This window comes from Acanthochromis polyacanthus, chromosome 7 (genome assembly GCF_021347895.1).
Source record: "Acanthochromis polyacanthus isolate Apoly-LR-REF ecotype Palm Island chromosome 7, KAUST_Apoly_ChrSc, whole genome shotgun sequence".
NCBI classification, from domain to species: Eukaryota; Metazoa; Chordata; class Actinopteri; family Pomacentridae; genus Acanthochromis; species Acanthochromis polyacanthus.
In genome coordinates, this window is record NC_067119.1 from 25,648,041 (window position 1) to 25,672,472 (window position 24,432).

Consider the following 24,432-nt stretch of genomic DNA (forward strand, 5'->3'; position numbering starts at 1 on the left):
CAAAGGCGTTTCACAGAATTTGGCAGTACATCCAACCAGCCTCACAACCGCAGACCACGTGTAACCACACCAGCCCAGGACCTCCACATCCAGCATGTTCACCTCCAAGATGGTCTGAGACCAGCCACTCGGACAGCTGCTGAAACAATCGGTTTGCATAACCAACAGTTTTTTACCATTTAAAGAACATAGCCAGAGTCCGCCCGTTTCTCTCTCGAGCAAACACAGAGATTCTGATGCATGCTTATATTTCCAGTAGAATGAACTACTGTAATGCCCTGCTTTCTGGTCTTCCCAAAAAAAATATTTCCCTTCTCCAATTACTCCGGAACTCAGCTGCACGAGTTCTGACGAAGCCCAGAAGGCAGGCTCACATTACACCGGTTTTAAAATCACTGCATTGGCTCCCTGTGTGCTTTAGGATTGATTTTAAGGTTCTTTTAATGGTTTTTAAATGTCTTCACAGTCTTGCGCCATCTTACCTCTCAGATCTAATTTTACCCTATGAGCCCTCGCGGACCCTGAGGTCCTCTGGCACCGGCCTTTTAATGATTCCCAAGGTAAATACAACAACCCACGGCGAGGCAGCTTTCCAGTACTATGCCCCTCGTCTGTGGAACAGCCTGCCGGAGGACCTGAGGGCTGCAGAGAACATGGAGACTTTTAAGAACAGGCTTAAGACTCACCTTTTAACATTGGCTTTTACCTAATGTCTGAATTTATTATTTATATCTATATTTATGCACTTATTTATATTTTATGTACTCTTCTGTTTATGTATTGTATTTATTTTAACGTTTGTTTTAACATCCTGTTTTACACAGTTTTAGTTATATTCTTAATGTGTTTATTTACTTTATTTTATTCTACATTCCTACGTTTCCTCAGTTTGAGGCCGTCTGCATCTGGGGCAGTGGTTGGCTCTCGGTCCGGTGACACCGACTTGGGATTTACTCTGGCGTTTTGGGAGGTGGGGAGGCTTCTGCCTTTCCCTCTGCCCCTGCCGTGGTGCACCCTAGGCTGGTGTTTGGGCTGTCGGCATCTGCTGCCCAACATGCAGACGGCTCTCAAAGATGGTGATTCCTTGACATGGTTCCTCTGTGCTCAGCCAACCCATGCTGCTATGTTTGTATTTTATCTAGGCGGGTGGATGGGGGGGTGGGAATGGGGGTGGACTCTTCAGGTAAGCGTGTGTGTGTGCGTGCGTGTGTGTGCGTGCGCGCGTGTGTGTGTGCGTGTGCGTGCGTGTGTGCGTGCGTGTGTGTGTGATTCTGTTTGTTTTATTCTATGTAAAGCACTTTGTGCTGCATTTCTAATGTATGAAAGGTGCTTTATAAATAAAGATTGATTGATTGATTGATAACCAAAGAATTTCTGCACAAACTATTGTGGGCAGTCTAAGGCACACCTGTGCACTAATCATGGTGTCTAATCAGCATCTTGATATGGCACACCTGTGAGGTGGGATGGATTATCTCAAAGGAGAAGTGCTCACTATCACAGGTTTAGACAGATTTGTGAACAATATTTGAGAGAAATGGTGATATTGTGTATGTGGAAAAAGTTTTAGATCTTTGAGTTCATCTCATCAAAAATGGGAGCAAAAACAAAAGTGTTGCATTTACATTTTTGTTGAGTGTAGTTAAAATACTAAGGTAACTGACAAAAATTACAGCTAAAATAATGCAGTAAATGATGAATATTGGAGCTAAAATACTGCAGGAACTGAGGAAAATTACAGCTAAAATATAACAGTAACTGAAGATTATTAGTTAAAATACTGCAGTTATTGATGATTTTAATAATATATATGGACAGTTGATGTATTTATATGTATTTTTGTAAAAAAAAAAAAAAAAAAAGCATTTCATTAATCTTAATAGGATGTAAAATAAAACGTTTAGTGTTTAAATATCATCATTTTTTAATTGGCCCTTGTGATTAAACACTGATCCCCAGTAAAATTAGTGTAGAACTAAACCAGAGTCACCACAAATTTAACACCTTCACGTTGTTTTTGGATTTTTCACACCAGGAATTTGCCATGTATGAAAGGCTGTGAAATAAATTAATTCTAATGTGATTAACGAAGCTGTTGCTGTGCCATCCTGCAGATCAAGGCTCAGCTGATCTCACATCTAACTGGTGAACGATAAATGAAAACAAACATCACTGTCTGGAGGTTCCACATGCTTCAGGTCAGAATCTTCACGCCGGTAAAACTGTGGATTTTACGCACATGATGACGACCTGCAGGATGGAAAAAACGTGACACGTGACTTTGGGGACGGTCACGGTTAATTGATGACCCGGAAGTCCACCTGTTGTGGTTTAAACAGGTGGATCAGCTTTTCTTCTCTCACTCACCAAAGTGATGCCAGAAAAGGACGGAGCTACGTCAGAAGCTGCTGTATAAAAGCCGAATTTAACAGGACGCCGGCCGGAAACGGAGCCTTCGTCTGCAGAAGGTCAGTGAAAATCAGCTGGTTTGTGTCAAGTGGGAATCGTTTGTGTTTTAGCTTTTAAAGCGTTGTGTTTAAAGCGTCTTCCTGTCTCCTGCAGCCTCGGATGCACAAACGGACACGACTCTGCTGTTAGCAGATGGATTTAAAACATCATTAGACAGCATGAGGAGCCCGAAGTCCCAGAAAACAGGTCAGTAAAAGTGTGCAGGTTGGTGGAAAGGTTTTGAAGGTGACCACGTGTGAGTGAGGCCTGCTCAGGTGTGAGTGAGGCCTGCTCAGGTGTGTTGGTTCAGCGTGTGTCACGTTCACTTCCAGGTGTAGACGGTTTCACTTCGCAGCGCTTCGAGTTTCTGCAGGCTTTTCTGATGTTTTTATTGACTGAACTTATTGAAGTCCGCTTTGAGATGGAGTCTGTTTGGAGCACATTTTTTACATCACAGCTGTGGTCGATCTGAAACAGCTCAACAAACCAGAGAGTCTGACAGCATGAATCATGGTGCAGTGAGGCTCAAATCTTCTTTTTTAAATCGTTTTTTTGCAGCTGGAGAAACGACTTGGCTGCTCTGAAAGTGGATTTGAAACTTGCTGACATAGTTTACTTCCATATTGAGTTTTCAGATTCCAATGCATTTCTTTTAAATGTGTGACACACATCCAGGCCAGAAGAGCCATTAAGTGCACTTTCAGAGGAACAGAATTCAACTTGACATTAAGAGATTCAAATTAAATTCAAGAATGCACATCTAAATTCAGCTTCTGGTTTAAACCTGCTACTTAAAAGTCTCTTCTGTAAAATGAGGGACTGGGACACGTCTCCTAATGAGGAAATCTGTGTTTTGGTCCTTTTGAAAGTAGATCAATGCTGTTAACATGAATCTGACCTGAGAAAATGTCCCGATATTGAACCACGTTCTTTGTCATTAATTTAAATTCTGGTTGTTAGAAATAAAAAGCACCACAGTTGATCTAATGTCTGCATTTCATGTCTGTATCTTGACTGTTAGTTTTAGGAGGTTCTGTAGAAGTAAAGGTGGATCTAACTGGACTGCTTCTTTCTTTTCTCCTTCATCAAACAGGTGCAGACACAGAAAAAGGCACCAGCAGAGGAAAAGTAATCTTCTGCATAAAAATTGTCTCTTTAAAGCGCCGGCTGTGGAAGGAGTGTTGGTGAGGCTCAGAATGTTTGGAGGACGTCGATGAAAACGCCAAGCTTAAACTCCTGTCAACAGGAGGTGAGTAGTTTGTTTTAATTTTATACATAGAAGTGAGAAGGTTGCAGAGCAAACAAAGTTACAACCAGTTGACATTTAAGCATCAATATTTAGTTATTTCAACTTGGATCTGAGTGTAGAGAACAACATGGATACAACTCATTAAACTGGTACAAACAACATGTGTGGTTGTTTGTCCTTGGATGTAATTTCAAAGTCTAACTGGAGATGAGGACAGACTAAAGACTGCTGTAGGGAAATAGTGGAGAGTGCTGTTAAAGCTGTCCACATATGGACAGGATTTATCCACTTCAAGTATTTTTTTGCAGTAACAAACAGCTGTGCAGCATTTTAGGGTTTTTCCAGGTTGTTACTGCTGTATCTGACGGCTCTCATCCATTTACATGTTTTTAACAGGATTTTTAAACGGATTTAAAAAGTCTAAGCCTCTCCTGTCTGCACCGACTCACCGCTGATTCTTTTTGTTTTTCAGGTCGAATCTACAAACTGTGAGCCGTTTTGTTTATTATTGGCCACTGTGGCCTTTCTATCCTTTATTTTCCGTTTCCTCTTTCCATCTCTCTTAAAGTAAGGATGTGATCAGTGTGATGTTGTAACTTTTCCTTCCATGCGGTTCGTCTCCCCGTAGTTTAGTAATTTGTCCCAACAGTTGCATCGTAGATGATCCATCTCCGGTAAGTCCCGTGTTTCCTTCCTTATTTTGCTGGGTTGTCTCTCCTCGGCCACCGTGCCGACCTGTTCTGTTGTTCCAACATGGCCGCTGTGCCGTGTCTTCCTATCATGGCCGCGGTGCCGCTTCTTCAGCCCGTCTCTGTCCATTTCATTCACGCCATGCGTCGTCCAGCATGGCTGCCGTTCCGTAGTTTGAAGCCATGCTGGAGAAGACATTTTATTTTGATCTACTCAAAGTAAGTGGTATCTGTCTTTAAATGTTGGTTCTGGTGTTGGGTTTTATCTGGATCACTCTTTCTCTCTCCTTCATGGCCGGTTTGCCAAACAGAACTGTGAAGACTGTCGCGTTAGTTTAGTCATGACTATCGTGTTGTACAAATAGCCTCCAGTAATGCTGGTTTATCTCCTGTCTGTCTAGCACTGACCTGCTGGTCCTGCTCCTGTCCCTGTTTATATCTGCACCTGTCTGTCTAGCATGACCACACCCTTCTTCAGTGGCCACACCCCTCATCCTGGCTGCCATATTATAATCTCTCAGTAATTTAAAAAATATTTAAACAAATTAATTGCACTTTGGAACATTTAGTATTGCAGAAGTAGTGTCAGTTGACTGCAGGATGTAGTGAACAATACATTAAACTAGCAAGTGTTTAAACTAATCCACCTAAAATATGTAGATGACCGTTGCAGACCTTCAGTAATAGAAAAACAGGTTTTAAAGAAACTTTCTAGTTAATCATAGGAGATGCTCTCAACATTTTCAAACTGATATTTAGAATAATTTCCTGTTTTCTTTGTCTGACTATAAAAATTAGTTTCTCTACTACATTTATATATTTTCTCATTTTATTTCTATTGCCTGTATTTTTATTTTCCCATTTGCCGTTAGTGTTTATAATGTTCTAGCATTTATTGTAGTGTTTTTTTGTTTTTTTACAATAATCATTTTTTTCTTCAAGTTTATTACTGGTCTTTTTACCATTTCTTACTGTTTTATTCAGTTGGTGTGAATCTGTTTTCAGTTGCTTGTAAAGCAGATTAAACTTGATTTGCTTAGTGCTGTGTGATAATTGATGTCAGGTTTAGTCAAAGATGATTAAAATGTTTATAGTTTTAACTGTTTACTCCATTTGGTGTAAATTTAAAAAAAAAAATCTTTTAGTTGCTGTTTTCATACGGCACATTTTAAAACGGACGTTGTGGTTTAAAGTAGAAAAACAACTTTAACATGACACTTTTTAAAGCTTAAATATTAAGTTTCTACAGAAATATATTGGGACTAAATTAAATCTTAAAGTTAAGATGCCATATAGCCTTTAAATAGACGATTGATCAAAGCACAAACTCAACTAGTCTGAGTCCAGATGAGCTGCTGTCAATATGGTCTCCTCTTTAATTTTAGTTGTCCTTTGATGTGTTGCAGTTCATTTCTGGCTGCTGTTGCTCTGCCGGGTTTAATTCCAACAGGCGCATACAGTTCTACTTCAGGGTTTTAGTTTAGGAAGCCTCCCTGCAGGTGGTTGTAACCAAACGCCTGTAAAGCGTAGTGTGGTTAGTACGGGTGTTTTCTGAACCGGGGGAGTCAGTTGGGTTGTTGGAGAAACTAAACCTGAAAGAGTGACAACTTAAAGCTCAGTGATGCTGAAGTTTGGCTTTATTTTCTGGTGATGAGAACAACAGCTCCACCTGGAGAACCTCAGACATGTTGATTAATGTCATCCTACTCATTAGATCTCAGAACACTGAACTGAATTACAGCACATAGATTTTTATTTTTTTTAGTTGACTGTTCTATTTGAATTGGCTCTAATATTATAGGTTCTTTACTTGTGCTGTTTGATTTGTTTGTTAATGTGTTTATATATGTATATATATGTATATATATATATATATATATATATATGAAACTGATTTTGACTTCTGCTTCCTGTAAAAACTCCTGACTTGTCTTTGTTAACAGAACAACCTGAACATATTCAGTTTACCATAACAGATGGAAACAAAACAGAATATATTCACATCTAAGAAGCTGCAATCACAGAATTCACTTTTTGTTTTCTAAAACATAATTAAAATAGTTGAGTACTTATTAATCATTGCAGCTGTTAACATTAATTGGGTGTCATTTATTAGTTGTTTCCAACTTCTCATTCTCACCAGCTGCTAAATTAAGTTGCTAATTAGTTGAACTAAAGGAGTAAGTTTTAACAAATTCCTCTTGATTGTAAAAATGATGATTCATAAATGTTTGCCATCTGAGATTAAGTGTGAACTTTTTTGTGACCATTTTATTTTTTTTCCATGAGAATTTTTTTTTTTTTTTTTTTTTTTTTTACAAAGCCACTTATTTATTCAACTGGAATATAAGGTATTAAATTAAACCACCCATCCCTTGGGTCCACTACAGGCAAACAAAGACAGCAAGACATTTGAACACTAATCTGCATCTCGCGCAGGCTATTTAGTGAAGAGGACCAAGCTTTAAATGTGAACTTTTTAAATGGAGTTTGGTTTGAAGGTTCATTCTAGCACTGCAACTAGTGGTTACTTTCACTGATTCTTTTTCAAATCAATGATCCATTTAGGCCCTAAAATATCAGGAAATGCTTTAAAAACATAAAGAGACCATTGTGTTGTAAAATAAATTTAATTCCATCTTCAGAGCCTCTTTTAGACACCTCACAAGCCTCCAGTCAGTTGTAAAGACCAAGCATGTCAGAATCAGTTGTAAAAGTAAACTTGATATCCTGGAGCGTTTATTTCTTTGTGAATAAACGGTACTTCAGATACGGGTTTCTTTGGGCGAGGTCATCTCTGAGCTGCAGAGAACGAGGTCAGCAGAGTCGACTCGTATCAGAAGATGGCAAGGCTTTTCTCCTTCCCCTCCTCCTCTGGTTCGACGACGGCCGAGCTCTAAGAAACTCAGAACGAACTTCAAAACTAAAAATGATGATGTCACGGTTTTGCAGTTTTCAAAGCCAGACAAGGATCCATCTGGTTTTGTGACTCAGCTGATGGTGTGACCGGGACAAACAGCCCATTCTGACATGTTTAGGGATAATTGTGAGGATACACATGATAGACTTTGCCTCGTAGAGCAATATAAAAGCCAGTTAAAGTAAAAATCCTGAGTTGAGTTGAACTGCAGGCTGTGTTTCCAGAGCAGGTTAGAGAATAAATGCAGCATGATTCAGATACAGTAGATATGTATGAAAGTGATGTGCAGAGTAGAGCAAAAACTTTGTAGAGGTTGTCAAAATGTAGTTTAATATTTGTAGTATAATTCAACAAAAACCCCTTCGAGACGAAGATAAAGCATGAAATAACTAAAACGTGGAGATTCAAAGATGCAAAACAAGATGGAAAATGACAGTACAAACTGTAAATGGTTGGATAACTTTTTTTTTTTGCTAACACGTGTGGACACTTTAAAAATGTTGGTGATTCCTGTTTTTATTAATTTTTGGATTGTCATTCTGTCATTTCTGAGCTCTCTGCTCTCCTGACCATTGAGCTGCCAGCTCCATTTATTGAAGCCATGAAGCAGATTGTGTTCTAGTATTTGGTTGTGTATTTGTTTCCTACATGCTGTCTGTGTGAAGAACTCGTGCATCTACAGATCAGGGGCCTCATTTATAAAGCTTGCGTACGCACAAAACAGGGCAAAGGTTGTGATTTATAACAACAAACTTGGTGTGAGACTGTGCGCCAACCTTGATGCTTGCTTAAGCACATTTTGGAGACAGAGGGAACGGCAGTGCCGGAGGGTGAAGTGGCGAATTGAAACCAGATTGATCTCAAACCTTTATTGTCATCACATGTTAGACTTGTAGAGCCGGATAATCATAAACCCTCATTGTTGTAGATGTTCATATAGTGCGCCATTCAGCCTACGACTGTATTTGCAGAACTATGTTCATATATCAAACTTCCATCTTCAAATGATATAGAGCGAGTGGTACTGATTACTAATTTGGAAAAGGCATGTGACAATCAGTCCAATTGCTGATCCTGCGGATAAATAGCAGATAACAGCCATGCGTAATGTGGCACAATGGATGCGCTGGCATTGCTGGAAGATCACGTTAAGAATGGAGAGATTTTAGGGATCACGGGGATTTCCTGGCCCATGACGATGACTGGCTAATAAGCCGATTCAGATTCCTTAGAGCAAGTACTCTTGGATCTATGTGCTGAACTGGGCCGTCTTAGACAGACCCACCCGCCCAAACCACGCCATCCCAGTACAGACACAGGAGCTGACGACTCGGGTTTCTGGCAACACCGGCTCCTTCCAGCGGGAATTGGCCGACAGGTATGTGTTTTATATGAAGAATATATGAGGTTACATTTGTTGTCTAAATCCTATCTGGGTCTGATATATAGTTAAAGGATGTCCTTTAGGTCTGGGATATCACAACCATCCCTCAGTGCAATAATTCCAGCTGTTTTGGATGACATTATAAACATGACCAGTCAATACATCAGGTTTCCTTACACTGTGGGTGAACAGGCCAACATTAAACGGCAATTTGCAGCGATGTCCGGTTTCCCAAATGTTATCGGCGTAACTGACTGCACTCATGTTGCTGTAAGGGCTCCGAGTGAAAATGAATTTGTCTGTGTGAACCGAAAAAAATGTACATTCAATCAGTGTACAAATTATTTGTACATCGGACATGATCTTAACAAATTTAGTGGCCTGGGTCAACACGATTCATTCATCCTGACTCACAGCAGTGTAGGGAAAAGACTGCAGGCCGGCGCTGCATAAAATGCCGTGGATCAGCAGCTTATTTATATACAGATACATTCATGAGTTACTTTGCATTGACCATTCATGGTAAAATGTGGGTGTGTTGTGGGCGGAATGTGAGGTGGATCCACCTGTGCAATCTTCCAGCTGGTGTGTGATTTATCAAGAAATTGCGTGCAGCTATGCTTATGCAGAGTTTTATAAATCAGGGGCGAAGGGCGTACGCCCATTTTGGATTTTCAGCATACGCAAACTTTTAGTATAGATTCTACGCAATGTTTAATAAATGAGGCCCCAGATCCTCAGCTCCGCTGCTCCGCTGCATGAACTTGGACTGTAGAGCTGAATGATTAAATCACATGAATCTTGAACTGACAATGGGACGATTAAGGAGCTCTACATCAAGCAGGACAGCTGCTCTGGAATCTTACAGACTGTTGCATCGTCTCTGGCAGTTGTTGGACAAATGTGGACTTCCTGGCCAACGTCTGGATCTCCTGTGGACCTATTGCATTGCGCTTTAATGAAATGGGATTGTTCTTTAGCTGAGGATGACGCCGAGTTTGGTGTCCTGAAAGTGGGACAAAGACAGTCCCACTTCAGAAGCTGGATGAGGAGAGGAACCCTGTCTGGTTGGAGAGCTGGAGACGACGTGTCATGGTTGGAGGACTTGATCTGAGGCCTGCTGATGGATGAAGATGGATACTGCCACCCAGAAGATGCTGAAGAGAAAGGCCTGATGACGATTCCTCTGTGACCCACTGATGTCTACAGGTTGGTTTCTTTCACATGCTATGATCTATTTGTTTAGTTTCTGCTTGTTTCATAGTGTTTCCTCTGTTTGGTTCAGAAAGAAGACCTACCTGATCTCACAGTGCATCCCCTTGATGGACTCCTGCAGCTCCTTCCTACCTCCCTGGATGCACAGTCAAACCTCTGCACATGATCCAGAATGTTCATTTTGGATCAAAGCTAAATGAAAATGTAGAATCTCCAGATCTGTGATTACTCCATGTCTCACAAATAAAATGATTGTTAGTTCTATAAGATGTTACTTTTGTCTGCTTATTTCTTTTTCTTCTCAGTGTGAATAATTTCAGAGGGGGAAAAAAAACTTGCTGTCTGTTTGTAGCAGAATCAGGATGAAGATGTTTGGTTGTGTTGATGTGAGCTTTAACGGCCCTCTGTTGGAAAAGTCAAGGAAGGTCAATCAGTAAAAGCAAACATTTGCCAGAGGCTGCATGCAGTCCCATCATGAACAGATTAAATCTAGCAGTGATCATCATCCTGCTTCTCCTTCCTCATAATGTCTTTAATCATCTCATATTGTTTTCTTTATCCAGAATTATCAGCTTAGTACAAATACGTTATGTCAAATGTGTTTTACAAGAGACACCTCATATACAATTTTTGAAAAATGATTTCACTGTGCTTAAATATGTTTTCAAAGATTAAATTTCATGGTGTATTACTGCTTTCTGTGTTAAAGCAATTTTCAAACAGGTCACTAGATGGCGCAGTGTCCGTGAGAAACATAAAACCCCATTGAGGCATTTGCTCCAGAATAAATCCTGCAGCTCAGCTGAAAGGAAGCTGAAACGTGAAGTCTCTCTGTTTACACATACAGGATTTCTAAACACACCCCACCTGACACCTGCGGGGATGTTTGGCTACACTATCACATCAGAAACAGCACAGGAGCAGATAAACTTCACTTGCGTCTTTCACCTGTTCTTGTCCAGTTTGGTGGTTGATATCTCCAAGTCTCAGCTGAAAAATTGTGCTGAAGTTAACTGGTGATTCTAAATTGTCTGTAGGTGTGAATGTTTCTCTCTATATGTAGCCCTTTGATAGACTGGTGATCTGTCCAGGGTGTCAGCTGGGATAGACTCCAGCCCCACGACCCTAATGGGGATTAGGTGGTGTGTAGATGAGGTATGGATCATGGATGATGTCACTGTAGTTCAGTTATGACCTCATTCTGTCACATGTTGTAACTGAGTCCTGTAGAGGGCAACAAAGCTTTTACACCATAAAGGAACTTTTACAGTGTGTGCTTTATCTGCTGTTATCATATGTGTGGAGTTTCTGGGAATTCGGAGTCCTTCACAGAAGAGAGAGACAAAATTTTGATGATATTTTCCACGATGTGAATCCATGAATTTGAGATGATTTTTCTTATCTGTGTAACTAAAAGAAGTTCACTGCATTTCATAAGGGGAACTCTTGTCCTGTTGCTCTGGTACAATATCGGGGTCATGTGTGGATAAACCAAACAGTACCTGACTGTGTTACCCATTTTGGTGACAATCAAATTGTCCAGTGGGGAGGAAAAACATTCGCGATGATGTACTGCTTCCTGCAGTTTTTACACTGAGTTTTCAATGCGTTCTTATACTGTGCTTATACCCTGTTTTTTGAGCTGCTGTAATGGTGAACCTTCACCACTGTGGGATCAATAAAGTTTATCTTATCTTAATCGGCTGCTCTACCCAGTAAATGAAATGCATTTGACAAATAGATGTAGGCACTAAAGAAATGATGGGCCCAGGTAAATGTACAAAGGTTGGTTCCTCCCTCAGTTCCTCCTCCCTTTTCATGTTATTCAGGCAGTGTTTGTGTTTGGAAGCCTCATGTGTAGCTGGTGTTTAAGGCCAGCAAACACTTCTTCTTCATGACTGTTGAACCAAGATAGGCATGAGCACATCTTTTATCTGGATGTGAAAAGAAGTATTTATTCTCTGTCTCTTCAAGATGATGAAGGAAAGCTGTGACACAAGCTCTGGTGAGATATTTCTTGTTGCTCTTCAGTCTTGAAGTGAACTTGATCTGTAATTCTGCTTTAAATATCAGAATGTTTAATGTAAATGTCAATCAATATTGACATGTTGACTTCAGTTTTCAAAGAACAGAAAGTAGCTGTTGGAGTGTTCTAGCGAAACTAAATGATTACAAAGGTTATTTTTATTTCATTTTGATTCAAATCTGCACCATGTGGACATTCTGTAAATGAAAAGTTCATTTGCAAAAACAGGTAACTCCATTTTCAGAAAACTCATTTTTTATTGTTTACTTGACATAATAACACTAATAATTTATTTTTTCTCTATTTTGTCATGTATTTTTCTACTGTGTCAAATCCGCTCAACTTCAGTTTGATATTATCTCAAACAATTAAAAAAAAAGTTTTCTGAAAATTTATCAAAACAGAGTTATGTTTTTGCAAATAAACTCTTCAAATGAAAACAGTTCATTAGTAAAAATCTGATTAGATGATACACAGAACAAAATCAGTAAAGTTCTGTAAAACAGATGATTGTTGTGAAATGAGGACGCTGTAACCTAAAGAGAAGCCTAGAAACAATATGCTTTACTGGAAATCCTCATCTTGTCCCTGGTGAGGAGACACAGGAAGCAGACTATCAGTTACTGCAACTTGTTCACTCTGATCAGTCTATGAATGAATTCCAAACCCTCACATGCTCCTCAGAAGAAACACATAAAAGAGTTTGCTAGTTTCACGATTACTTGTTTACAATTTTATTCCCTCTTACTCTTGCATAATCTTCACCTGAACAAACTTTATCAGTGCAATAAAAAAAGATACAATGTCATGTGCAATTTAGATTAACGGCCTCATGGCCAAAAAAATCTAAAAAAAACAACATGAAATTGTGAGATTTTTGTGAAATTACTGTATGTCATTTATTTACAACCTGAACTTATTAGAATTTGTGGTTTCAGTGATGATAAATCATCCAATGTTCATTAATAACATTAAATGTAGGGGATTTTTTTTAAAAAAAAGAGGAAACACTCAATTTGTAATTCATATTTTATTGTTGAAAATTCAAGACTTTTTTTTTCATATCCGACATAACATTCAGGTCTGTGATTGTTGACATAGTTGTGCAGATGCTGCCTGCATACAGACTACATCTGCATCATCTGACTGTAAAAGTGTTGATGTAAACACAGCTTCTACATTCAGATTCAGAACTGTGGTTCTGTATCTTTGCAGTTACTTCATCAGAGGCGACACACAGATGTGGCCTGCTCTGCCTCGGCCCTCTGACCTTCCACCGCCAGGCTGTGGGCGACATGGTCCGCCTGAGTCAGGGGGGTCGACTGGCCGAGAAAACCAAGAACACTTTCAGGGACGGTCTGGTGTTCAGCAGCCGCACAGTCAAGACCCAGGAGAGGATTTGTCTGAGGGTGGAGAGAGATTCGTTCAACTGGAACGGAGCTCTGCGTGTTGGCTTCACCAACGTGTCGCCCTCATCCAGGTCTCTGCCTCTGCCCTCCATGGCCATCCCCGACCTCACCAACAGGCCTGGACACTGGGCTGCTCCTGTTCCTGAGTCCTTGTGTGATGCAGGTTCAGAGCTGGAGTTCTGGGTTTCTTTAAGCGGCAGCATATACATCTCAAACAACAGAGAGTGGAAGTTGTCAGAAAGAGTGGACCTCAGCCAGCCGCTGTGGGCCATGATAGACATCTATGGACAGACGAGCTCCATTCTCCTCCTGGGTACGTTTACTATAACCACACTTTTGTTTGTCCTGCAACATGTTTTTCACTGACAAAGCCAACTGTTGTTTGAATGACTGGTATCAATAGATGACATGAAATGATGAACGTTTTACTCTTTGCTGCAGGCTCTAAGATAAAAGGGTTTTGCACTAGAAGATCCTGTCCTGCTCCTGAACCCATCACCTCATCTGATGTTTCCAGCCTCAGTGGAAGCACTGATGACTGCATCTCCTGTCTGGACATGGAAATCTCAGCAGGTATGAAAGAGTCCAACACTGTGTGAGTTGTGTTCAAGTGAAAACCATCAGCTGTCAGTCTGGTGTCAGTGTTGTAATGATGATTCTCTCCTCTGGTCTTAGATAAAGTCTGTGTGGTTTGCATGGGGAGAGAGGCTTCAGTCCTGCTGCCTTGTGGCCACCAGTGTTTGTGTCTCCGCTGCAGCTCCAGAGTCTGCCAGCAGTTTGGTATCTGTCCATTGTGTCGACACAAGACCAGCAGCACTGGATCAGAGGAGGTCTGAGCTCCCGGATGTAGATAAGAACCAGCAAATACAAGCTACTGAGAGACTGGAAGTGAGGAAACACTGTGAATAGAACTTACTGAATGTGTCCTGGTGAAGGAGAATAAATGTTGGAGATCTTTGCTGCAACGTCCCTGATTGAAGTCCAACCAGGAAACTTTGTCCCATGTTGTTCTCCTCATTTTTTCTTCTCATGTAAATGCTGTACAACTTGTGAACAAAAAACATGATAGTATTGTCAGAACTCTTGTGTTTTCTATTGTATAAAATGTATAAATATTTGTTTTTTGAAATTACTTTGTAATTTCTAAATAAGGGTACAGGTAAACAGTGAAGTGAGCCTCTGCCTTATGAGAAGATATTTATTGCACTCACAACAAAATGTGTAATGTTATATATGTAAAGTAATCATAAAAATTTAATGCTTCAGTATTTTTTCACACTATTATGTTGTACATGTATCTTTTTTCAAAATGAGTTTGTCTTTAAATAATTTTTGATTATTTTATGGTTAAAGCTGCTCTCCGGAGTTTCCGTTTGTTTTCAATTTATGTATCATTTTTTAACAAAGCTTAAATGTGTTAGTCTAGTTCGATACTATAATATAAAGTTAGTATAACGCGATATGAAAATTTATTCCTGAGCTCCGCCTTCCTCTCATAGACCCCCATGTTATTCCAAAAAGCGCCGGTCGCTGCCGACCAATCAAGTTCGAGCTTCAGCTTTGTCATGCTGTCAATCAACGGTTACGCGCACAGCAAGCAAGCCCATGCAGAGGTGGGCGAGCTATGCACTACGCAACCGCGCGCACATTTGTTTTGCTTGTGGATGAGAGAGCATCAGGGCTCAGCAACTTCCAGAAAAGGTACCAATCCCACGGCTTGTCAGGCCAAGAGACTGCAGGACGTTTTTTGGCTCGGGGTGCTCGCGTCGCTCCCCGACCACGGCCTCCATAGCCCGCCTGACGGCTTCGTTTAGATGCCCGACCTCTGGAGGAAGATGTTGGGGCGTCTGGGACATACTCTTCGTCAGAGGAGTCATGCAATTCTGAACTCTAGATAGAAATAAATAAACAATGTAACACATATACACGCGTAAATGCACTAAGTTTGATAAACAACGTCATCGAGAGGGATACACGAGTGTAATCACATATTGAAACTTTACTCGTTCGTCCTAGCAGATTCATGTTATTTTGGTATTAGGACAAGTTAGACTCAATACAGCATTCTAACGTAACTCCTTTATTATTTACTAAATGTACTAAATGTAGAAGAGGGGAAAACAACAAAACAGGCAAGATGCTGCAGCACTCCGGGCACTTCTCTCTTGTACTGCGCGCGTGCACAAATAAAGGGGCGAAATCAGAGGGAGGGAGGGAGGGTGAGACCACCAGTGTTTTGGGAGACGCTGCGATTCAAACTCTGGACAGCAGCTTTAAACTGTGTCAAACAAAGGTCTGGTGGTTAGCACTTTCGCCTTGCAGCAAGAAGATCCCCGTTTCGTGTCCCAGCCTTCCTGGGATCTTTCTGCATGGAGTTTCCATGTTCTCCCTGCAGTGTGGGTTTTCTCCAGGTACTCCGGCTTCCTCCCACAGTCCAAAAATATGCTGAGGTTAATTGATTATTCTAAATTGTCCATAGGTGTGACAGTGAGTGTGATTGTCTGTCTCTATGTGTAACCCTGCGATAGACTGGTGACCTGTCCAGGGAGTTCCCTTCCTTCACCCTAAGTCAGCTGGGATAGACTCCAGCCCCTCCGTGACCCTAATGAGCATTAAGCGGTGTAGGGACAATGAATGTGTGAAAAAGTAAACTGTTGTCACAAAATTATCTATTTTCTCTTCCTTGTCTTTGCTCAACAGATTGCTGAGTCACTGAAAGAAAAAGGTGACACTCTTGTCTTTGTGACAGAAGAGGGGTGTTGGTGACTGGCGTGCTTCTTCTACAAACACTTCAGTTTTGATGTGTTCTTCCATACTGGTCCTGATCAACCTGGTATTAGAGACTGACTCTGGATCATCACTCCAGTGATGCTGTATTTCCTTGATGTTCTGTTTTATAAACTGTTCAATTCATTCCTGCGTAGAAAGTTCTGCATGTTGGGTAAGGAGATCAAAAGGTCAGAATGCCAATCCACCTCTGCAGAGGTGTGGTTTTCCTCACAGTTGACACTTTATGATTCTTATCAGATTATTATATTTCCGAAAGGCAATCAACAAAATGCTTTTGCCCACAGCATCCTCTTACTTCACTTTGACTTTGTTCTGAGTGGACATTCACATGATAAATAACAGCACACTGCCTCTTGGTAGTTCTAAAGAGAACTGTCGGGTTTATATTTCATCGTAAGAAGCTCCAATAGACGTCGCCAGAACTGAAGATCTAACTGTACAAAGAGTTCCAAAGCCCAAAATCTCATAAAGTACTGAATCAGTAATATGCATTTTGTTCCTATTTCACTTTAATAACAATAAATGTTATTATATTTGCATTTAACAGTGAGGCTGCTATCACACTGATATTGAATTGGGGCAAAAACATCCATCAATTCTCTACACACCGCTTTATCCTCACTAGGGTCGCGGGGGTGCTGGAGCCTATCTCAGCTGACTCGGGCGAAGGCAGGGGACACCCTGGACAGGTCGCCAGTCTGTCACAGGGCTACATATACAGACACACAATCACTCTCACATTCACACCTACGGGCAATTTAGAGTTATCAATTAACCTCAGCATGTTTTTGGACTGTGGGAGGAAGCCGGAGTACCTGGAGAAAACCCACGCATGGACAGGGAGAACATGCAAACTCCATGCAGAAAGATCCCGAGAAGGCCAGGATGTAAACCAGGGATCTTCTTGCTGCAAGGCGAAAGTGCTAACCACTGTTTCACTGTGCAGACCGGGGCAAAAACATGCAAAATAAATATTTTTATTAGGAAAGAAGAAAAGCACAACTATGCAGGAAAAACAATAAAATTTCATCAAACCAGATTCCACTCCAAATGTGCAGCATCATAAACACTAATGCATCTGAAAAGTCGTGTCAACAAACAAGCAACTTTGGGATGTGTCATATATCATGCATCTCACCTGCAAAATCATGTGCACTATTTAACTGGAATGTACACTCCATGAGGGTTTCAATGGATTGTTTGGAGTGAATCATGTAGATTACAATCTGTAGATCACAGAAAATGATAACAGGAGTAGGTCAATAAATACTTTTTGTTTATTTTTAGCACAAGTTGCAGACAAAGGTTACACTACAGGAGAACCATCCATCTTTTGTTAATGCTGCCAGCAGACAATTATCGTCAAAGATAACTGGATAATAAAAAATATTGTTTTTTTATAAAGACTCTCTCAGTTTGAGTGAACATTCAAGGTGGGAGTATTTGTATTCACCTGCTGAGCTTCCAGAGACAGCGTCACACCTGTATACAAACTGTGCAGCAGCTGAACATGCAGGTAAAACGTCAGCAGGCTGGTAGGATACTTCATATGATGCAGGGATACAAAGAGTTCAGATGAAAGTGGAGCAGTGGATGAAAGTGAATCGACCGGTGGCCCCTTTGACCCCCTACAGCTGGTGCTGGGGAGTTCTTTCACAGCAATTTTTACAGGAACTTATAAAAGTAAACATATATTATTTTTTGCTTATTTCTTACAGCTTGTTCATCTATTGAACCATATTCTCTTCTTTTGTTGGATCTCTTCTGAACATGCTCACTGTTTAAACGTTATATTCCAAACTAGCTATATTTCTTACAGTGTTGCATTGTACGTTTTTTTTTTTTTTTTGGTCTGTGGATGTGACTCATGATGAATGAAACTGCCTAACAAGATGCACCTTGATGCACACATTGTAAAGGAGTTATGACAGCAATCCGTGACCTGATTTTTGCATGATGGGGGGTTAGTGTGCAGTAAAATAACTCGCATGGCAAGATTGTATCTCTGCATGTGTCCTAAATAAAGAAGTCAACCTAGTTTCTGCTGCACATTTCAAGTTAAGACTTACTGCACAGGTGCACAAGGAGCAATAAAATACAACAAAATCACTGGAAGAACCACAAAAAACCCCACCAAATATAAAAAGAATATTATTTGCACTGATTAACTGGACATGTTTTCTCGGCTTTACCTTGACTTGTGATTCAGTCATTCCCAGAAGATAAGCCAGTCTGGTTCTCTCAGACTCACACGTCCTCTGTATAGGAGGCAGAGCCTGAAGACTTGCAGGCATCTTTGTCCATATCCATAGCAGAGGTTGCCAAGTTAGTCCCCAAGGAGTTTCTAGATGGCAAAGTGCCAGGTGTGGGCAAAATTCACCCTGAGATGCAGAAGGTTCTGGACATTGTTGGACTGTCTTGGCTGACATGTCTCTACAGTGTCGCATGGGCATCAAGTACAATGCTTGTGGAGTGGCAGACCAGGGTGATGGTTCATGTTTTTAAAAAGGGGGACCAGAGAGTGTGTGCCAGCTATCGTGGAATCATACTTAGCCTAAAGTTTACTCTAGGGTGCTGGAAGGGAGGCTCCAACCGATCGTTGAACTTCAGGAGGAGCAATGAGGATTCTGTCCCGGTCGTGGAGCAGTAGACCAGCTCTTTACCCTTGCAGAGCTGCTGAGGAGAGCATGGGAGTTTGACCTGCCAGTCCACCTGTTTTGTGGATCTAGAGAAGGCCTACAACCGTGTCCTCCGAGGGGTTCTGTGGGGGGTACTGCAGGAGTATGGGGTACTGGGCTCACTGATATGAGCCATTCAGACTCTGTACAACCAAAGTGAGAGCTATGTCTCCATACTTGGCACCAAGTCAGACACATTTGCGGTTGGTGTTGGACGCTGCCAGCGCTGCCCCTTGTCTCCGATTCTGTTCGTGGTGTTCATGGACAGGATATCAAGGTCCAGCCGGGGTGAGGAGGGTGTCTGTTTTGGGGACCTCAGAATTGCATCTCTGCTTTTTTCAGATGATGTGGTTCTGTTGGCTACCTCACATCATGACCTTCAGCGCGCACTGGAGTGGTTTGCAGCCGAGAGTGAAGCGGCGGGGATGCGGATCAGAACCTCCAAGTCCGAGGCCATGGTTCTCTGCTGGAAACCGTTGCACAGTTCCCTCTGGGTTGGTGGTGGTGGTGGTGGTGGGGTGGGGTGGGGGGTGGGGGGGGAGTGGCTTCCCCAAGCGAAGGAGTTCAAGTATTTCGGGATCTTGTTCACAAGTGATGGGAAAATGGAGTGAGAGATGGACAGGTGGATTCGCACGGCAGCAGCAGTAATGCGGGCGTTGCATCAAACTGTCGTAGTGAAGAGCTGAGCTGCAAAGTGAAGCTCTCAATTTACCAGTCCACCTACGTTCCTACCCTCACCTATTCTACAATTCTACAATTCTACAATTTCATTTAGCAGACGCTTTTGTCCAAAGCGACGTACAACACAAGCAAGAATTCAGACATAAGGAAAAACCTGTAGTAAGTGCAAAAAGTACTTCAAGTGCGATTGGTCAAAGGTTGCAGAAGAATTGCCAACCAACCACCCCCCACCCCCCCTTTTTTTTTTCTTTTTAATCTTTGTCAGCGCTAAATAAGTGCTGGGTTTTGGACCACCTGACTTATTCTACCCCTAAGGTTGAGTCAGATTAAGTGCCTAGGTGTTCTCTAAACAATTGAGTCTTCAGTTGTCTTTAAAAGTAGAAAGGGACTCAGCAGAATGCACAGAGTTTGGTAATTTGCTCCACCATTTGGAAACAACAGAGGAGAAGAGTCTAGCTAGAGATATCGAGGGTTTTGGACCACCTGACTTATTCTACCCCTATGGTCATGAGCTTTGGGTAGTGACCAAAAGAATGAGATCGTGGGTACAAGCGGCCAAAATAAGCTTCCTCCATAGGGTGGCTGGACTCAGCCTTAGAGGTAGGGTGAGAAATTCAGACGTCTGGAGGGAGCTCGGAGTAGAGCTGCTGCTCCTTCGTGTTGAAAGGAGCCAGTTGAGTGGTTTGGCCATCTAATTTCGATACCGCCAGGGAGACTTCCTTTGGAGGTTTTTCAAACACATCCGCTTGGGAGGAGACCCCGGGGCAGACCCAGAACTCGCTGGAGGAATTATATATCTCGTCTGGTCTGGGTGGGAATGCTTCAGGATCCCCCATGAAGAGCTGGAAAGCATTGCTGGGGGGAGGAACGTCTGGAACGGCCTACTTCCTCTGCTGCCTCTGCGACCCGACCCCGGATAAGTGGAAGAAGATGGATGGATGGATGGATGGATGGATGGATCTCTCAGGCTCGACCAAGTACTTGGTCTGCTTGAAGGTTTTCTCCAGAGCAAATATCGGATGAAATGTTGGTCTGGTGTGTTTCTTCCTGCTGGACATTTCACTGAGAGGAGCATCACCTGGAAAAATCGCATCACAGACGAAAACAGTTTTCTTCATAGCACAGGTTGAACCTTCTCAACTGGAATACCAGAATATACATCAATAGTTGGATCAAATTCATGTGTATAACTAGATAGAATAATCTCAACCGTATCTCATTTACAAACTGTTGTAGGTACGATTGAACACAGTTAAAAGGTTAAATATGTCATAAAAATGGTTTTCAAAAAAAGTAATTGAGTGTGGTATAGCTAACTGCTAAAAATAAATAAGTTATGTCAGAAATGTGTTTTACAACAGACACCCCGTATACAATTTTTGAAAAATTATTTCACTGTGCTTAAATATGTTTTAAAAGATTAAATTTCATGGTGTATTACTGCTTTCTGTGTTAAAGCAATTTTCAAACAGGTCACTAGATGGCGCACAGTGTCCGTGAGAAACATAAAACCCCATTGAGGCATTTGCTCCAGAATAAATCCTGCAGCTCAGCTGAAAGGAAGCTGAAACGTAATGTCTCTCTGTTTACACATACAGGATTTCTAAACACACCCCACCTGACACCTGCGGGGATGTTTGGCTACACTATCACATCAGAAACAGCACAGGAGCAGATAAACTTCACTTGCGTCTTTCACCTGTTCTTGTCCAGTTTGGTGGTTGATATCTCCAAGTCTCAGCTGAAAAATTGTGCTGAAGTTAACTGGTGATTCTAAATTGTCTGGAGGTTTGAATGTGAGTGTAACTGTTTCTCTCTATATGTAGCCTTTTGATAGACTGGTGATCTGTCCAGGGTGTCAGCTGGGATAGACTCCAGCCCCACGACCCTAATGGGGATTAGGTGGTGTGTAGATGAGGTATGGATCATGGATGATGTCACTGCAGTTCAGTTATGACCTCATTCTGTCACATGTAGTAACTATGAGTCCTGTAGAGGGCAACAAAGCTTTGTTTACACCATAAAGGAACTTTTACAGTGTGTGCTTTATCTGCTGTTATCATATGCGTGGAGTTTCTGGGAATTCGGAGTCCTTCACAGAAGAGAGAGACAAAATTTTGTTGATATTTTCCACGATGTGAATCCATGAATTTCAGATGATTTTTCTTATCTGTGTAACTAAAAGAAGTTCACTGCATTTCATAAGGGGAACTCTTGTCCTGTTGCTCTGGTACAATATCGGGGTCGTGTGGATATGCTCAAATATTAGAGTGACTTCAGCTGGAAGGAAAAATAAGAAAGATCTGCCAGTCAGACAGAAATATACATCAACATGTTGTTTGTGATCTTTGTCTTTCAGTATAAAAACACAATGACAGGACAATGAGAAATAACAAAAGTGGAACTACTCTGCACGGAGGCAATATTCACATCATTCAAGGACACACATAATAGTTTCAAGGCTGTAATTGAATGACTGATTGATAAACTTTATTGTCCCTTTCAGGAAATTTGTCTTAGACACCAGTGCTACTGGCTACAGGCATGGTGTACATACAAAAAACACTTGACAAACATAAAAGCAATATCATTACATTAGCAGAGGCCGGTGACAATCATGGTCAGTTATTGCACAGGTTTAAAGTGCGTTGCTCATTACAATAATCAGTGAATTAAGTATGAACAGTGAAAATGATCGAATAATAAGGAGAATAATAAAACACGAATAAAAGAATAAAAGAGGAATAATAACAGATAAGAGACTGGTGGCAATAAATAAGCTGAAAAATTTCTAACATTAGATGGTGTGCCTAGTGGTTAGCACTTTTTCCTTGCAGCAAGAAGATCCCCGGTTCAAATCCTGGCCTGGTCCTGGGATCTTTCTGCATGGAGTTTGCATGTTCTCTCTGTGCATGTGTGGGTTTTCTCCGGGTGCTCCGGCTTCCTCCCACAGTCCAAAAAATATGTTGAGGTTAATTGATCACTCTAAATTGCCCGTAGGTGTGAATGTGAGTGTGATTGTTGGTCTGTATATGTAGCCCTGCGACAGACTGGCGACCTGTCCTGGAGGTCCCCTGCCTTTGCCCGAGTCAGCTGGGATAAGACTCCAGCCCTCCCCACGACCCTAGTGAGGATAAAGAGGTGTATATAGAATGGATAGATGGAAATTTACTCAGACTGTTTGTTAAGAAGACTGTTTGTTAAGAAGTGATATGAATGTTGGGAGAAAAGACAGCTTATAGCTATTAGTTTTGTGTTTGCTTGCTCTGTATCGTCTCCCAGAAGGCAGAAGTTCATATTCAAGAAAAAGAAAAGGAGAAGGATCTTTCAGAATCTTATGTGCCTAATTAAGGACAACACTATCAAAGACAGATTGGAGAGAAGGGTGGTCTTTTTGACCTATCACCTTCATAGCAGATTTCATCATTTTAACGATAACATAACTACACAACACAACACAATAAGGCGACAGAACAACGAGAAGCAGCAGCAGCAGTACTGTCCGAGTCGCCAGCTCAGCAGCGCCACCTCTGTGTAATTCTGCTCTATCAGCTGCTCGCTGGACTCCAAGGAGGTGGTGAGGGAGAGGAGGGCTCTGACCAAACTGTCCCTCATCCTAGACAACACCTCCCACACTCTGCATCAGACTGTGAACTCCTTAAGCAGTGCCTCCAGTGACAGACTATTACGCCCTCAGCGTAAGGAACATTTCCACACGTCCTTCACCCCAACGTAGGTCATTATAACTTCACTGGTCTACCTTATTTACTGCTGCACTTTTTTTCCTTTTACGTACACATTCCACTGACTTGTGTACAATCATTTGTTACAGCCTCATCCTTTTGTACGTAGGGTTCTTGAAAATTTCATCTTGTGTATGTACACCGTGCCCGAAAAGTTCGTTCTCCCCAGAAAAACAAAGTTCAAAGAATATGCAATATAATCAATTTATTCAGTTACCAGTACTTCTGTCTTCCACTTTGATCATGGCTTTCAGTCTTTCAGGTGAGGAATGTACGAGGTTCTTGAGTGTGGATGGTTCTATCTTCCTCCACTCCCACACAGCCCAAGAGTTGAGCTGTTTCATGGTGGTTGGTGATGGACTGGTAAAGATGCGGCTGTTCAGGATTCCCCAACAGTTCTCAGTTGGGTTGAGGTCAGGGGAGTTTGGTGTCCATTCCTCCGTTAAAGCCAGATGCTCAGAACACCACTGCTGAGTCTTATAAATTCCAATTCAGAATGTATGTTAAACATTTTACGTTCAGTCACAGACCCTGATATTTTCCTCTGGCCAAAACTGGAAGTAGTACCTTTTCTAGAATGTTGTTGGGATAATATTGTGCATTAACAGTGGTACCTTGAGGCACAATGTGCAGCTCTGAGAGACCTGAAGGGGACAAACCCCCCAAACCATACTATGGACACTGAATTTCACTTGCTCAGAAGATGCTACTTTTTCCTGATAACATGTATAGGTACGGTTGTTTTGGCTATTGTGTGTTGGAAATAAGTAGAGGGCAGAGCAAATCCAGTTCTCCCAGACTTTGGGAGTCAGAGTTATGGACTTCTTTGTGAAAGCCAATCTCTTCTCCTTTTGCGGTTTGGCGAGTCATGGGGTAAGCTTTCAGCTTCAAAGTTTCTGTTAAATAACGATGCACAGAGCTCTTAGAAACACCTTCTCAGACTCTGATTGAGTCGCCGGCATGACTGTTGTCTTTTACCCTTGGCCTTTCTCATCAGATTGTTAGCTCTTTCAGTTAGGACAGATGAATGTCCTGAAGGAGGCAAGTCTTTGAAAGATCCTCCTTTACTGTACTTTTACCACCACTTCTGCATCCAGGAGATACTTCTGCCAAGGGCTTGAGCTACCTGCTGCCCAGTTTTTCCTGCATTTCGAAGCGCAATGGCGTGTGCATGAATCTCAGTCTCTGAAAGAGGAGTTT

At 41.6% G+C, this 24,432-nt stretch overlaps 1 protein-coding gene and 1 long non-coding RNA gene across 2 annotated transcripts; both read left to right on the top strand.

Annotated features, from left to right (window-relative positions):
• Nucleotides 1-6,699: 6,699 nt before the first annotated feature.
• Nucleotides 6,700-10,176, top strand: LOC127534911 (uncharacterized). Its single transcript, XR_007943501.1, has 2 exons — nucleotides 6,700-9,899; nucleotides 9,976-10,176. It is a non-coding gene; the product is annotated as an uncharacterized LOC127534911 (long non-coding RNA).
• A 1,490-nt stretch (nucleotides 10,177-11,666) lies between these two features.
• LOC127534851 (E3 ubiquitin-protein ligase NEURL3-like) lies at nucleotides 11,667-14,565 on the top strand. The gene is made up of 4 exons (XM_051951132.1): nucleotides 11,667-11,690; nucleotides 13,104-13,653; nucleotides 13,782-13,913; nucleotides 14,016-14,565. The coding sequence occupies exons 1-4, from the start codon at nucleotides 11,667-11,669 to the stop codon at nucleotides 14,174-14,176; spliced, it is 867 nt and encodes a 288-aa protein (XP_051807092.1). The 3' UTR covers nucleotides 14,177-14,565.
• Nucleotides 14,566-24,432: the final 9,867 nt, after the last annotated feature.

Bases quoted from the DNA above. Each gene is read 5' to 3' on its own strand.
- LOC127534851 (XM_051951132.1), top strand. From the start codon at position 11,667: ATGGGCCCAGGTAAATGTACAAAG. The intron at 11,691-13,103 runs GTTGGTTCCTCC...ATGTAAACACAG, and splicing joins GCCCAGGTAAATGTACAAAG to CTTCTACATTCAGATTCAGA. The intron at 13,914-14,015 runs GTATGAAAGAGT...CTCTGGTCTTAG, and splicing joins GGACATGGAAATCTCAGCAG to ATAAAGTCTGTGTGGTTTGC.